A 16,499-nucleotide genomic window follows, 5' to 3' on the forward strand; every position below is an offset into this window, starting at 1 on the left:
CATTGCGGCTTATTTCGTGCTATTTACTCCGCGTAATCTTCTCTTCCTTCGATATTTTTTCTTTCGAACCTTTTTTTTGCCATTTCTTTGTCGCTGCGGTTCATTTTGGATGCTGATATATAACTCGTCCTACGGCGGCCTATTTGATCAGGTTCAACAAATACAGGGCGAAGCCTCGAAACAGAACTAGCCATATATGGGGGTCAAATGTTTTGGCTGCACTCCTGTATACGGCGACTAGTTTGTCAACACTACACAAATACAGCCGTATAGAATAATTAAAAGGGTGTTACCTTCAGTGCTCTGTCCCATTTTCCGGCAGTGTTGTACATTTCAATGGCCTCTTTTATCTTTCCAGCTTCCACGTAAAAGTGTTCCGCCATCTGAAACGCAATCGTGAGGCAATTCACAAGTGGTTGTTGAAGGAGCAAACTTACGGGTCGACGGCACAATCGAAAACCGCACGTACAGACGGCGGCGCGTTAACTGAGCTGCGCCTTCAGCGTGCTTGGTCGCATATTTTTGAGCGACGCATATCTGCCGTCTGCGTCGTTAATAATTCGCGTTAGATTTCTTGCAGCGGGTAACGTCTGCAGCTAAGGGTGCGCTTTTTAATTCGTCTATTTGTTTGTAGGAACGATACCCGGTGCTCGTCTGGCTACTGAGCCCATGCTTGTGCACTTCTGTTGTATCTGGCAAGATGCGCGTCAGTTTGCGTGCAGGTGCGATCTGCGCGGGTTCGTACAACATGCAACGAAGCGGCTGCCGCCAGGCGGCGGCCTCGTGCAATACAGGGTCGCATATTTTGCGACCCTGTTTATTTGGGAGTTGGTTTGAATTTTGTGGCGAATGGATGTGCTTTCCGGGGCTCCGTGGCGACGACGAAATCATAAGTTTTTGTGCATGCTTTGAGCTTGCTTCTGTTTTTATTTGCTGTTTTTTTGCATTTAAATAGTAATTGGGGGTTTTTCCGTTCCTTTCCTTTTTTTTATTTGTCTCTCGTATTTCGGGTGCGCGGGTGTGCTTCGTGTACGTTTGTTTTGCAGGATGATTAGAGCGTCCTTTCGTGCCACGTGTTCCAACATGTGCAGCCTAGTGGGACGTTAAGTGTTTGTAGTCTTTAAGTAGTAGCTTGCAAGTGGCAAGAGAAATAGCTATTAGTGGTTTTACTGTGCGTGTTTGGTAGAAAAGTGAGAACGTGACCGCGTGGTTGAGCGCGTCATATCTTTGGTCTCCGCGGCATTGATTGTTTTTGAAACAGTGGTGAGAGTTGCTTTGCGGCATTTTGAGGATTTGGATCCTGTGCGTATCGGTTTTTTGCATTGCTCTGCATTGATATAGTATTATAGTATTTGCAAAAAGCCGTGCAATACATGGCGAGAAAGCCGGTAAAGCAGGCAGTACGCGGGGCGACCCTCAAGGCAGATGAGGAGACGGGTGAGAATGGAGAGGGCGTCGAATCAACCGGCACACAATGTGATGTCGATACTAGGATGCAGAAAATGGACAGTTTCCAGGAAGAGCTTCTCAAACAGGTGCAAGAGCTCAAAAATGAGCTAAACACGGAGCGTGAGGCACGGAAGGTAGTTGAAAAGAGACTGGAAGCAGCCGAGGAAAAGCTGAACAGGAACGCCATTTTGACCGAGAATGTGCGTGACAATGGAACGCAGACCCCCGACGCGACAGGCGCGGGAGGGTCAGAGAAATACGCGGAACGCAGGCAGGGTGATGATGGGTTAGCTGGAAAGAGCAGCACCTACCTTGAGGCCGCTACGCGGAAAAAGCAGGAGCCGAGGGGACAATGCCCCTTGTCGAGTCCGAATCACGCGGAAAATGACAAAGGGAAGCAGGGAGAGGTAGGAGAGAGTGAAAGGGTGATTATTGCAGGCGATTCAAACCTGGCTGGGTGCTCAAAAGCAATTGTGGAGAGGGTGAAAGGCGACAAAACAGTGGCAGTAGGGACATTTCCAGGGCGCACACTGGGTTCTGTCATGGAGCGAGCAAAAGAAAAGCTCGCGGAAAATGCCCACGTACGCAACCTCGTCATAATAGCAGGTGGGCTAAATGACGTCCTAAACAGGAAAGGGCCAGGACTAGCCCAGCGCTTGGCGAAGGGGGTGGACGACTTGCGTGAGCTATCCCCTCAGGTGCAGATCGTGGTGTGCACGGTGCCGGAGGTGCCTGTGCGTGACAGTCACGTACAAAGAGCCGTAGTGACTGCTAATGAGGCAATATGGAAAATGAGCCGAGAGAGGGGCTTCGAGGTTGTCGAAGTAAACAGGGAAGTGAGAAGTTGCGGTGGTTTTAAACGAGATGGGATCCACTTCAATTACAGGCTAGCACGAGAAGTGGGCTGGCGACTTGGTGGTCGCGCTGTTGCTTTTTTAGGGGGCCCGCGGGCGCTCAGGAGGTCAGAGTAGATAGTAATGATGAAGGTCCCCTAGGGGAACATCAGAAGAGCATTGCCGTCGATAATAGAAAAAGGAGGAAAACAAGAAAAAGAGCTCGCCATGCAATAGGTTACATAAACATGCAGGGCGGCAGAAGAAAGGAAAAGTGGGCAGAGATTGAGGAGCAGTTACACAGAGAACAAATAGGGGTGTATGCGGTTACAGAAACGCACGTTAGAGACTCAGAAGAGCCACCAGTTATTGACAATTATGCTGGGGAAGGGTGCAACAGAACTAAGTCGGAAAGAAAGGGAGGGGGAGTCGGAACGCTCATCCATCAGGGAGCCAAATGGAAAAGAGTAAATTCACAATGACAAGAGCATCTTTGGTTATCAGGTACAATAAGTGGGAAAGAAACTTGGCTGGGCGTTACGTATTTGTGGACCGGAAAAAATTGCGCAGAGAAAAATAAAGAGTTAGTAGAATGCATAAGCGCTGATATTAAGGGTTTCGGGAGTGGTGCTGAAATTGTCCTGTTAGGTGACATGAATCCCCACATACAGGATTTAGATGGCTATACCGACAATAACGGGAAGTCAATGCTGGACCTTTGTGAGCAAAATAACCTCGTGATCGTGAATACAGGGCCTAAGTGTGAAGGACAGATCACGTGGGAAGTGGGAAACCGGCAATCGACCATTGATTACTGTCTGATGACAGAAGGAATTCATGATAAGTTGAGAGAAATGGTCATCGATGAGGAAGGGTTTAACAGCATAGGGAGTGACCATAAACGCATCATATTGAAAATGGGATATGTAGTTGGGAAAGAGAGCAAGGAGAGCAATATGGCCAGTCCAAATTTGAACGCTGGACAAATAGCAAATACAGTCACTAGAGTTGAGGAAGAACTTGGCAAATGGCCAAATAAAGAGTGGGAATATAGTGAGCTTCTAAGTGTAATAACGACAGAAATACGGAAAGAGAACCAACATGTTCGTTGGAAAAGAAAAAAGAAACCGAAAAGCTGGTGGAACAAGGAGGTACGAGAAGCGATCGCCGAACGACAGAAAGCATCTCGAGAGCACAGGCAGGCAAAGAAGGCGCAGTTGCCACAGGATGAAGTAACTAGTAAATGGGAAATATACCGGGAGAAAAAGTCTATGGTTCAAATACTGGTGCAAGCAAAATTAAAAGGTGAAAGTGAACGTTGGTTGTCAGAAATACGTGAGAAACAGAAGGCCGCACCTAGAATATTTTGGAACCACATAAAATTATTAGGCAGGAAGTCAACAAAAATAAACAACATATCCTAGACGAAGATTAAAACAGACTCGAAGAAGAAGCGGCAATAAATTACATCCGAAAAGCAACAGCCGAATCTTTCCAAGGCAATGACGAGGTTATACTTGTTGAAAAAAAGAGCATGAAAGAGACCCATGGCAAGGGGAAAAGCAGCTGGTGCTAACAAATTTAAACTGGAAGAAAGCGGAAGAGAAAATTCCTAAGCGTACAGCCACAGGGCTAGACGAGGTTCCCATAAGGCTGATAAATGAACTAGGACCAAAAAGTAAGGAAGCTCTGGTGAAAGCAGTGGAAAGAACTTTAAAAGATAGACGAATACCAGACAGCTGGCGACAAAGTAGAATGAATTTGATTTATAAAGGAAAGGGGGAGAAAGACAGAATTCACTCGTATAGAGACCGTTGACCATTATATCGGTAATATACAGGCTAGCAATGCAGGCAATCAAATTAAAGCTTCAAGCATGGACAGGGAATAATGGCATTTAGGGAGAGCTTCAGAATGGTTTCAGAATAGGTAGGCGTTTGGATGACAACTTGTTTGTTCTTACTCAGTGTATTGAAATATCAAAAGCAGAAAGCAGACCGTTGTATATGGCCTTTTTAGACATTACAGGAGCCTACGACAACGTGGACCGCAACATACTGTGGGATATCCTGGAAGGGGAAGGCTTAGGTAACGATTGTATACAGCTTTTGAGAGAGATTTACCTAGAAAATACCGTTTGCGTTGAATGGGAAGGGATGAGGAGCGAGGAGAAAGTTCATATCAACAAGGGACTGAGGCAGGGGTGCCCTTTATCCCCGCTGTTGTTTATGATGTACATGGTGAGGATGGAGAGGGCGCTAGAAGGAAGTAATATCGGGTTTAATCTTTCACACAAACAGGCGGGTACAGTAACAGAGCAGCAACTCCCAGGTTTATTTTATGCGGATGACATTGTGTTGCTAGCTAACAAGCAAAGTGATTTGCAACGTCTGGCTAATATCTGTGGACAGGAAGGCAACGATTTAGGCTTGAAGTTTAGTGTTAGACAATCAGGTGTTATGGTATTCAATGAAAACAGTGAACAGACAGTGGAGATACAGGGCCAAGAAATACCTCGGGTAACAGAATATAAATACCTTGGTATATGGATAAACGAAGGCAATGGATATATGGAAACACAGGAAAAAACCATAACAGTAAAGGGGAAGAGAAATGCAGCCATAATGAAGCACAGAGCGCTATGGGGATACAATAGGTACGAGGTCCTCCGAGGTATGTGGAAAGGTGTAATGGTTCCAGGACTTACTTTTGGAAATGCGGTTGTTTGCTATAAATCAAGGGTACAATCAGGACTCGACGGGAACCAAAGGTCAGTGGGTCGCCTCGCATTGGGAGCTCACGGGAAGACTACAAATGAAGCTGTGCAGGGTGATATGGGCTGGGCTAGTTTTGAAGTGAGGGAAGCTTGCAGTAAAATTGAGTATGAAGAACGGCTGAGGAATATGGAAGAAAGTATATGGGCTGGGAGAGTGTTCAGGTATCTGTACAGGAAAAACATTGATTCACAGTGGAGGAAAAGAACTAGGAAGCTTACCAGCAAGTATGCGGCCTGTAGGGTGGACAACACAACAACAAAGGTCAAGCGGAAAGTCAGAGAAGCTGAATTAATCTCATGGGTGGCGGTAATGGAAAAGGAACCTGCCATGAGTAACTACTTAAGAGGAAAAAACGAAATCAGGAAAGAAACCATTTATGATAACTCAAAGGGAAGCTCATTACTTTTCGAAGCGAGATCAGGATGCCTTAGAACACGCACCTATAAAGCGAGATATAAGAAGCAAGAAGAAGCATGTGCTTGCTGTGGTAAAGCTAGGGAAACTACGGAGCATGTTTTATTAGAATGTGAAGACGTCTACCCAGCGGTCGATTTAGGCACCACTGGCCTCCTTAAAGCCCTTGGGTTCAGAGGGAGCAGTGGTAAAGCAAACATGTCCGCAATAGACATTAGTAAGAGGCGACTGGAGGATTGGTGGAAGAAAAGTAGGGAAACGACAAAAGACGGAGACGTACAAAAGCACAGTTCGCAATAGGGGATCAGAAAATTTGGGCGTGGTAGTTCATAGTGTTTTTTTTTCTTTTTTCATTGTTTAACCTAGGTAGAATATTAGGCAGTATAGTAGCAAGAGCTTGGTGGCGCAACCCACCGCGCCGTTCCAAAGGGGACGCTCATAACATCCATCCATCCATCCGGGTTCAGCGAGAGCAGGGGGAAAGTAAACATGTCCGCAGTAGAGATTGGTAAGCGGCGATTGGAAGATTGGTGGAAGAAACGTATGGAAACGACAAACAACGGAGGCGTGCAAAAACAAAGTTCACAATAGGGGCTCAGAAAGTTTGGTTGTGGGAATTCATCGTGTTTTTTTTTCCTTTTTCTTATTTTTTTCTTTCGTTTTAACATAGGTAGTGCATTAGGCAATATAATAACAAGAGCTTGGTGGGGCAACCCACCGCCCCGTTCCAAAGGGGACGCTCTTAGTATCCATCCATTCATTCGGGAGCAGACGGACTCTGCGGTGGGGACAGGCATAAGTAATAAAAACGAAAAATTTGATTCTAGGGTTTTACGTGCGAAAACCACGATATGATTATGAGGCACGTCCGTAATTGGGGACTCCAGATTAATTTTGACCACTTGATGTTCTTTAACGTGCAGGCATAGATAACTTTACAATACAAAGACAGAGGTTTTAATGAAGAGAAAGAATATGAAGTAGGAAGGGACACGATGCTAGACTGCAATAGATGTTGTAAAACTTGATTAGCTTAAGCAGGCAAGGTGACTATTTGTCGCCACCCCGTTTCAAAGGGGATGCCATTAGACATCATCATCAATCATCAATCATTCGGGCATAGAAACCTGACCTCGAGGTCTCCGGTCGAATGGAAGTGCTGAGCCAGCTTGCTCTGGTACCGGTTTAGCTCAGGCGTGTCATCGATCACCTCGATTATCTGCACAGCCTTTTTCCACTGCCTTGCATTGATGGCTGCATCCAGGGCCTTCACCGTCTTCCTGCGTGAAAAGGTCACCCATGGGCAGGCGCCGTGTCGCTCATGCGTAGCCTCAGCGAGCGCTAGGTGGGAGTGCTCTTCGCCTTGTCACTCCGCGCGCTGATTGAGCACCACGGCTAGGGCCAATATTCTACTAACCTAATTTGTAACGAAGCACGAGTTGGCATAATTAACTGATGCACTAACTTTACAGATGTTTAGGGAACTTCTGTATGTAACTACAACCAGTGGCGTGGCCAGAAATTTCGTTCGGGGGGGGGGGGGGCTCATTTTGCAGCTTGGCCCCCTCCTTATAGAATTAACCGAGAGAACTATATATATATATATATATATATATATATATATATATATATATATATATATATATATATATATATATATATATATATATATATATATATATATATATATATATATAGTTGTGTATTGCGAGTAATTGCTTCGAAATTATAGTCGCAACAGAGAGCACATATAAAAAGCAGGAGTTCTGCAAAATATATGAGGGCGAGTCAAATGAAAGTGAGCCAATGCGAATATATGACAAACGGGGTACTTTATTTAAAAGTAGTCACCATAAGTATTTAGACACTTCTCCTACTAACGAGTCGCGTAATTCCCGTCTCATAAGACTCCTTGGGTTGCTACCTCAAAAATCTGTAAATGACTACACGTCTTCTTCCGACACGAATCTGGTTCCCTTGAGCAGTTTTTCAGATTTTACCAAATGTGGAAGACGTAAGGCAAAGGTCTGGGCTGCATGAGGGATGTTGCAGCATTTCCCACTTGAACTCTGCCAGTTTTGTATTAACCACATCAGCGACGTGGGAACGGGCAACGTCGTGAAGCAAGATGTTCCCAATGCTCAATTTTCCACGTCGTTTGTTCTTGATTGCGACACGCAGCCGATCCGACCTTTCACAATATCTGAAACGATTTAGAATCTTTCCAGGTTTAGAAAATTCGATCAATAATGGCCCCTAACGATCTAAAAAGAAGTCAACACTTTTCCGGCAGAAATGACGGCCTTTGGTTTCCTTGGGAGTGGGGAATTCAAATGTTTCCACTGTAAGCTTTGCCGTAGTGTTTCAGGCTAGTAGTAGCGGCACCATGAGTCATCCCCAGTCACAATTACAGACAAAAAGTCGTCACCCTCATCTGGGGTTCTTTGACGTGCACTTAAATCTAAGTACACGGGTGTTTTCGCCTCCATCAAAATGCAGCCGCCGTGACCGGGATTCGATCCCGCGACCTCCTGCTCAGCAGCCCAACACCATAGCCACTGAGCGACTACGGCCTTTTCAAATATGTTGAGGGTGATTGCACGGTGGCTTTGGCCCGGCCATGGATCGTCTTTGTGACTTTCATGTGCTTCTTTGAACAGTTTGCTACAATGCTTCACAGTGGCCAATGACACGCAATGTTCAACGCATACGGCAGCTATACGGCGAATAAATTCTTTTTGGGAAACATCTTCATTTGCCAAAAGCCTCACGACACCAAGCTGTTCAACTTTTGGAGTGTCCATTATGTCACGCAATCGTGTTCAACCCAGTGTATGAGATCATTAAAGAACATTTAACCTCACCTCTGCATGTCATTTGTAAATGAGATGCGTATGTGCTACGCGCATGCCTCGAAAATAATGAACCGAACAATTATTGCGCGGCGCGGGTTGCTCACTTTCATTTGACTCGCCTTCGTACATTAGAAATGCGAAGATACAATGGAATATACAAATGTGAAGATACAGCTTGATACAGGGCCAAAAATTGTCACTGGAAACAAAGTTCACTGTGCATATACACAAAACCTCGCAACAAGATGTTTAAATATACGTGTAAGTCTCCAATAAATCTACGACCCAAGAAAAAGTCACTATATATGATGCATCAAACAAGGCAAATAAACATGTTGCGCAACCACAGATTCACAAATCACGGCACCCCCCCCCCTCCCTCCACTCCCAAAATGTATCGCGTGCGACGGAAGGCGGCGCGCTTCCTCCCCGCTTTCCTCCCTTGTACACACAAGACTGAGCCACCATCGTCGGCTCAACCCCTCCCCCCCACGCTTTCACTCGCACATAGAGCATGCGGTCACGATGTTATCGCCCTTGGCCTTTATTTATACGGAACATGAGGGCAACGGCAGGAATGCGCCTGGTGTCTTCATATAGCTGCTATCGCAATAATATAATAGTATCCGGCAACTGAAGCGTCCCGTGGCACATTACTTTCCGCAAAAGAAGTAACAAAATCGAACTTTCACCATGCGACAATTCGCTGCGCCACAACGTCTTCTTTTTTTTTTGTTTTTTTGTGGGGCGGGGAGCGGCGAAATAGAATAACGCAAAGGAAAGCATGTTGGCTACAAACGAATCCCTACTTTGGGCACCTAGTGTGGCTACCGAAGGAATATCGAAGAAAACGTGTGACGCTTGGTCCACAGAAAACCATACGCATACTGCTCGGTATCCTACACCGGCGAGACAAAATTTTCCGGAGTGGTTGCGCTCAAGCGAATGCGTCGCAATCCGTCGAGTCCCCGCAGTGCTGGCGGCGAGCGACTATGCATTGTTTCTTTTTCTCGTCTGCTAGCCAGAACGCGTCCAAAACTCTGCCAGGTGAAAATGCAGTCGGCCAGAGAAAAACGAACGCGCATCCAAGTGCGCCGCGCGGTTGTCGATGCAGCACGAGAAAAACGCATGCGCTCTGGTTGGATCAGCAGCCCATGGGCTGCGAGAACAAAAAAAAAGAGAGAGAGAAAGAGGCTCAATATATCCTCGCGAATAAAAGACTAGGTAGAAAAATAAATAAGAACTTAGTTACAATGGTGGCTTTAGTGTCTTGACATGGATACTTTGGTGCAGGTGAAAAAAAAAATGTTCATATTCTTTTCTGTGACCTAATGGCACAAATGAACCGCCACAACGCTTTGTCTCGTCGGACCTCGCTGCGTGCTTTGTCAACTTGTCTGATAGTATGTTGATTTGGCTTGTCTCGTTGTATGGCCCGATGTACGACTTTAGAAAAGTCGATGCACCTTTGGCGTCAAATGTTTACAACAGCATTAAACCCACAAAGTTCCGGAATTGAAAATCTAAAGCACGACTTTGGAAATGTCAATGCACCTTTCGCATCAAAATGTTATGAGAACTTTATACCCACAAAGTTTCAGAATTGAAATCCAAGCGCTCCATAAATACTGCGGCCTCCGCGAGATGCCGAGACGAGGCCGCTCGCCATCAAAACGCCCTTGAAATCTTGTACTCGGTAGGGCTCCTTGCGTTACGATATGCGAGTCCCGATGCATGGGCGTTTCCACGAAATCCAGCCCAATTTTCATTTCATTTCATTTCATTTCATTTATTATACCCTCAAGGCCTGTGAAGGCTTTACAGAGGGGAGTGGGTTACAAGTGAATCCAAACAGTAAATTTGCAAAAGAAAAATATACAACATAAAAATACATTTGACAAGTAATTCAGTAGGACTACAATGAGCAATTACAAAAGGTGTTACAAAAAAGGGCAAGATATACAAGCACATTAAACAGCATTTTAGCAAGTAACGTTGGTTAAGGCATCACGAAACAAAGGATTATCATTGATGGACACAATGCTTGCGGGAAGGTGGTTCCACTCTAGTGATGTCCGAGGTACGAATGACTGGGAAAATGTATTTGTGCTGCAAGAAGGGACGTGAACCTTGTAAGAATGATCGATGCGACGAGATACATAGTGTGGAGTATGGATGAATACATCACGTAGTTTTGTGTGGTGAAAAATTTTGTGAAATAATGATAAACGGGAGACTTTACGTCGAGCTGCAAGAGATGGAAGGGAAAGGCCAGTTTTCATGGCTGTTACGCTGGCAGTTCTATTATAATTCGAAAGAATGAAACGAGCAGCGTTATTCTGAACTAATTCTAATGAGTTAATTAAGTTTAGGTTACTAGGGTCCCAGACAGATGCAGCGTATTCTAATTTCGGGCGTATTAGTGTTTTATAAAGCAATAATTTCAAGGAGTGAGGAGCCTTAAAAAAGTTACGCCTTAAGTAACCAAGAGCGCGGTTAGCATTGTTCACTATATTAGTAATGTGAGTTGCCCAGGTAAGGTCGTATGTAATATGTATTCCTAAGTACTTGTACGAAGTCACCTGTTCTAAAGGAAGACAATTTAAATAGTACACTTCAGATACGTTAGGTGTTCTAGATACTTGCATAGCTTTACACTTGTTAACATTTAATTCCATTAGCCATAAACTGCACCAGTTAGATATTATATCAAGGTCCGATTGAAGACGGTTAGTATCACAATGCGTAGTTATTTCTCTAAAGATAACACAATCATCCGCGAAGAGATGAATGTTAGAAGTTACTTGTGAAGGAAGGTCGTTAATATATATTAAGAACAACAAAGGACCGAGAACCGATCCTTGGGGCACTCCGGAAGCAACAGAGCACACCGGTGAATCGCAGCCATTAGCAGTAACGTATTGTGAGCGATGAACCAGAAAACATTCGATCCATTTTAAGAGATTAGCATCAATATTCAAACGGGTCAGTTTGTGGACTAGAAGTTTGTGACAGACTTTATCAAATGCTTTTGAGAAGTCTAGAAATATGCAGTCGGCGCGTGATGAACGATCAAGAATTCGATGCAACTGATGAGTGAAAGATACGAGTTGAGTCTCGCATGAGTATGATTTCCTAAAGCCATGCTGAGCAGGTGAAAAAAATGTGTTATCCTCAAGAAATTCTAGGAGGTTTGTGAATACAATGTGTTCTAGAAGTTTGCAGCACGTGCTGGTAAGTGAGATGGGGCGATAGTTTGTTGCTATGTTTTTGTTACCAGATTTATGGAGTGGAACCACCTTCCCCACCTTCCACTGATAAGGTAAAGTGCTGGTGTTGAGTGACTGTTGAAAAATTTTTGTTAGTATTATAGAACTGTATGCGGAAGTGCTTTTTAGGAACCTAGTGTTAATTGAGTCAAAGCCAGGCGAAGAATTGTAGTCGAGCTTGTCAATAAGTTTAGCAACACCAGATGTGTGAACTATTACTGGAAACATGACTGGATAATTATAGTTACGTAACTCGGGAAGTTGTTTATTTAGAGCTCCCGAAAAATTTTTGAGAAAGGCTTCGTTAAGGTGAGTTGCAGCACCGTTTTTAGGAACAGGCTGCCCAGTAGAGTCGTTTAATAAGATTAAGTTATCAGAAACAGGTTTAATTATTTTCCAAAATTTTTTAATGCTAGTTTTAAGAATAGATGGAAGAGTAACAGCAAGAAAAGTACGTTTAGCGAGTTTTAAAGCTTGAATGTATTCGTTAGAAGCCGCCTTGTATGCCGTCCAACGAGAAGCACTTGAGGACAACTTAGCTGAGCGGTAGATACGCTTTTTACGGTTAGAAAGTCGTTTAATGCGAGTGTTATACCAGGGGGCTTGTGGGTTAGAAGTTAAGATACGGCTCGGAACATATGTGTTCATTAGTTCCTTTACTTTATGAGCAAACAGGTCCCAATTAGTTTGTACAGAACGGTCATCAAAGTTAATTAGGAATGTGTCAAGAAACGTATGTAACTCATTATTGATGGCCCCGAAGTTTGTTCTACTATAATCTAGTATCGTTTTCCTTTTCTTGATATTTTTCGGATGTTTGGCACTAATAGTAAAATGCATTGCAGAATGGTCGCTTAAAGGCGGAAGGAAGGTAATGTTGGAAGTTAGTTTGGGTTCAGTAGTAAGTACTAGGTCGAGAGTGTTTGATATAGTAGCAGTATTCCGAGTTGGTTCAGTGACCACTTGCGAAAAGGAAAAAGTGGAACACAAATCTAAAAATTCCTTAGCCTGAGACGAAAATGGGAGTAATGAAGGAGGCTGAGAGTTCCATTTAATGTTCGGAAAGTTAAAGTCACCTAACAAGTAAAGGGGCGATGATGGAAAGCGTGATGATACGTTATTAATTACATCATGCAATTCACTAAGGAATGTGGACGATGAAGAAGGAGATCGGTAGCATACGCCTATAATTGCCTTCTGGTGATGAATGGTAAATGAAGCCCAGACGATTTCGAGGTCAGTAGCGACAGAAATTCGTGAAGAAGGAATGTCGTTAGAAATGGCAAGTAGGACGCCGCCTCCACGACTCACAGTACGATCCTCCCTATAGATAGCGAAGCGATGGGCATCCTCGAAGATTTCAGAATCATTAATGTTGTTCGAAAGCCACGTTTCTGTTAAGGCAACAATGTGTGGAGAACAAGTGTCAATTGCTGAGGACAATGAAAAATATTTGTTCAGTACACTTCTAATGTTAGTAAAAAAGATGGACACATGGTGTTGTGAAGACTGTCCACTTCCCCTCTCGCTCCGCTAGGTTAAATTGCCTGCAGGAAGTATGTTCTTTGCGTGTTGGCCCTGCGACGGTTTTTCTGTCACGCATTTCGTTTCGGCGTCAAAAACGTAGCACCTGTCATTCATAAGTAGTTTGTCGTATCTGAGTTTAAACGCAGGTGCGCCGGGCTGACTTTTTCCAAACTCGATAAGATTTCCCCGAGCGAGACGGGTTGCTGGGGAGTAATCTTCACTAAGAGTGATATTGCTTGTTTTAAGCTGATTACGTAGTGAAAGAATATTTTCTTTTATTTTGAAACTCGAGAAGTTCACAATTACAGGTCGGCATTTTCCCGGTAAAAAAACACCTAAGCGATGGGCGCGTTCGATTGAGTCGGATGAAAAAGATGGAAGTACGGTTTTTAGAGCAGATAAAACCTTGTTCTCGGTTTGTTCCCAAGTTTCTTTAGCGTCTGGAATGTTGCGAATGATAAGGTTATTTCGCCGAGATCTGTCTTCAAGGTCATCGGCGCGAGCCCGTAGAATTGCGTTTTCTTCTTTTAGGGCTCCGACAGTGTTCTTCATAGTAGACAGTACTACACCCTGTGCCTCGAAATTATTGCATTTTTCTTCCATACCGTCCATCCGTTTGCTCAATACAGTGAATTTCGCTTCCATGTTTTTTTGGCCATTCTTTATAGTTTTAATATCGGCGGCTTGTTCGGCTAAAGCTTTTGAGGACTGGAGTGCGCGAGTGTGTATATCTTTGATAAAGCGAAACATTATCTTCATTTGTTCTCAATTTCTCAATGTTTGCGCTAAAATGTATTTTCGAGCGTGACTTAAGGACATTCTAGACAAAATCGAGCATGATTTCCGGCGCCGGGAGGTGTTTTCGTCGGCGGCGCATGAGAGCACGAAAAAATTTCGGGGGGGGGGGGCTGAAGCCCCATAAGCCCCCCCCCCCCCCCCTGGCTACGCCCCTGACTACAACGTTGTGGAATACATACTGCGGGGGAAATGAGGAAGAAATATTACGATGTTCTGTGCCCCTACTTTTCCTGCGGTTGATAGCTTGGTCACGACGAGCTGCAGCGAGACACATAAAGTGTGTAAACAGGATAATAACATGCGTAGCTTTGCGTAGCTGGATAGTTGACGATGCTTAAAATTTCCCACCCAAGTACAGATGAATGAAGATAGACTTAAAGATGAATAAATACGTTTACCACATTACTCTTGTGTGAGCGCCTTAGTTTTCTCAACTGCAGTGATGACATCTCGGCAGCTCCTCGCGACCACTCACCCTGCCTCGATGAAATGGTTGATGGCCGCGTCCAGCTGCCTCTGCGAGACCAAGTACTCGCCCCATTCCTCTTCAAGGGCGACCACGTCGCCGGGATTCCGTTGTCGAGAGAGCTCCACGGCTGCACACAAACGCAACAATAAGAAAGGAAAAAAAACATTAAATAAAAAGTAAAGAAGTAGAGTAAGTGTAAAGAGAATAGAGTATATGCAGCGAGTAAAGTATGACAATGCAGCCGCCGGCACGCGGGCGATATCACGTTGCCAGCAGAAAACTCTGTGGCTCAAAACGCCTTGAATAAGAAATGAGCACTTCACGATGGCGCTTTTCTTGGTGCCGAAGCATTCAAAGCGTATGTAGCGCCAGCGATGTTCGCCGCCGAGCGCCAAAGCTTCCCTATGGCGGTTTCGCTGTTAGCACACTAGACGACGCGCGCACCTTTTGCGTAGTGGTGGCCCGCACGGTAGCACTGCAGCGCCTTGGCGTGCTCGCCGAGCTGCTCGTGGAGGTTGCCGGCGTGCTCGTACAGCTCGGACTGGGTAAGCGCCGTGATGACGCGGTCGGCCAGGTGCCGCTGCTGCACAAGAGCCGGCACCGAGCGCAGCACCAGGGCCGCCTTGGCCGGAAGACCAGACTTCAGGTACAGCGAGACCGCCTCTTCCACGTCGCCCTCTTTCTCCTTCAGCTGCCACGACCCAAGCAGACGACCGAAAAGAAACCCAATTGTTATTTACGTAAGCTAATGGCTCAACTACGTCCGGGCAAATCGCGCTCCAGCATGATTCGCTATTTATGAATTTCCGGGGGAATCGTTAAGGGCAATATAATGGGTAAAAGTGAGTATCTGCCATGACGCATTTTTTTTTTCTTCTCGATAGTCACCTGCCATGGCAGCTCAGTGGCGTTGCGCTGCTCAGCACGAGGTCGGGGGTCCGATGTTGGCCGCGGTGGCCGCATTGCGATGGCAATACAGCAATAAAGCTGCCTTTCGTGACAGTCTGTCCAATCGGCTGCGTTAAGATTACTAGGATGTTCCCTACAACATTCTCTACAACGACATTATGCAGAATAATCTTGCAAAATATGCATTGCGGAAGTGTTAAGCATAGTGAACTCCTCGCCGTTCACAAACTACCTTCAATTATTAAAAAAATTACGCAATGCCCCGCGCATGGAAAAGCGAAACAGACAATTCGTTTCGTTTTAGGTTTTTTGCCCTAGCTGTTGGTGGCAACATTTTTAGCCGTTATGGGAATAAACATGGCGATTAAATTGATGCGTAGAAAAAAATAACAATGGTTGCACTTTTTCACCAAAATTTATTCCTATCGGGCACTCTCAAAATGATCAATTTATATTTTGAGTTTGAAGCAATATACATTCCGAACTGTAAAACGAGAGGCAACAAGTGCACTTACCTCGGCTGCTTTTCCTTCCATGCCGTTATTCAGGAGCCACTCAAAATAGTCCTCCCGGAGTTTCTCAACGTTGTGATAATTCTGTATTACATATGCGGTTAAAGAAAAGGGGGAAAAATTGTGTCATCGGTTGCTGCCAGACACGTCGACAAAAACAGCTCTTCTTACTTTTGATTCGGCCAGCTGGATCATCTCGTCCCATTTGTGCATATTTTTGTACATCTCCATTGCCTCTTCAACTTTATTCTGTACGCAGCATGACAACCGGAGAAAAGTAAATGACGGATGTCGTTTTAGCAAGTCATCATGCGGGCAATAATCACTGTAAATGTGCGGGCCGTAGTTGCGGTACGAGTTTTACGTAGTCTCCCCTCGACGACGTCATAGCCACAGGAGAACAAAAAAACAAAAACACAGAAGGCACGTGCAACTACTTCCCAACTCTAGGATACGAATAATCTTTGTCGGTTGTCTGTTGTTCAAAGAGGAAACTCTGCCCCGGTATCGCGCTGGTTTGTCCGCGAAGTACTTTTAACTGCCAGAGAGAAGAAAGAGAGAGAGTGACCAAGGAAAGACAGGGAGGTTAACCAGAGATTATCTCCGGTTGGCTACCCTGTACCGGGGGAGGGGCAAAGGAATGCGATAGGTGAGAGAGAGAAAAAGAATTGAAAAAAGAACCTAACT

General features: G+C 44.9%; 1 protein-coding gene across 1 annotated transcript in view; it reads right to left on the minus strand.

Moving 5' to 3' along the window:
* Oseg2 (intraflagellar transport protein Oseg2) overlaps positions 1-16,499 on the minus strand; it is a 104,847-nt gene that overhangs the window by 32,278 nt on the left and 56,070 nt on the right. The window contains exons 20-25 of the mRNA XM_070522457.1: positions 15,984-16,061; positions 15,816-15,896; positions 14,836-15,082; positions 14,398-14,518; positions 6,606-6,753; positions 294-383 (exon numbers count right to left, since the gene is read on the minus strand). Coding sequence (XP_070378558.1) covers positions 294-383; positions 6,606-6,753; positions 14,398-14,518; positions 14,836-15,082; positions 15,816-15,896; positions 15,984-16,061 — 765 coding nt within the window. The remainder of the gene's footprint in view (positions 1-293; positions 384-6,605; positions 6,754-14,397; positions 14,519-14,835; positions 15,083-15,815; positions 15,897-15,983; positions 16,062-16,499) is intronic.

The sequence above is a fragment of the Dermacentor albipictus genome, chromosome 1 (assembly GCF_038994185.2).
Source record: "Dermacentor albipictus isolate Rhodes 1998 colony chromosome 1, USDA_Dalb.pri_finalv2, whole genome shotgun sequence".
NCBI lineage: Eukaryota > Metazoa > Arthropoda > Arachnida > Ixodida > Ixodidae > Dermacentor > Dermacentor albipictus.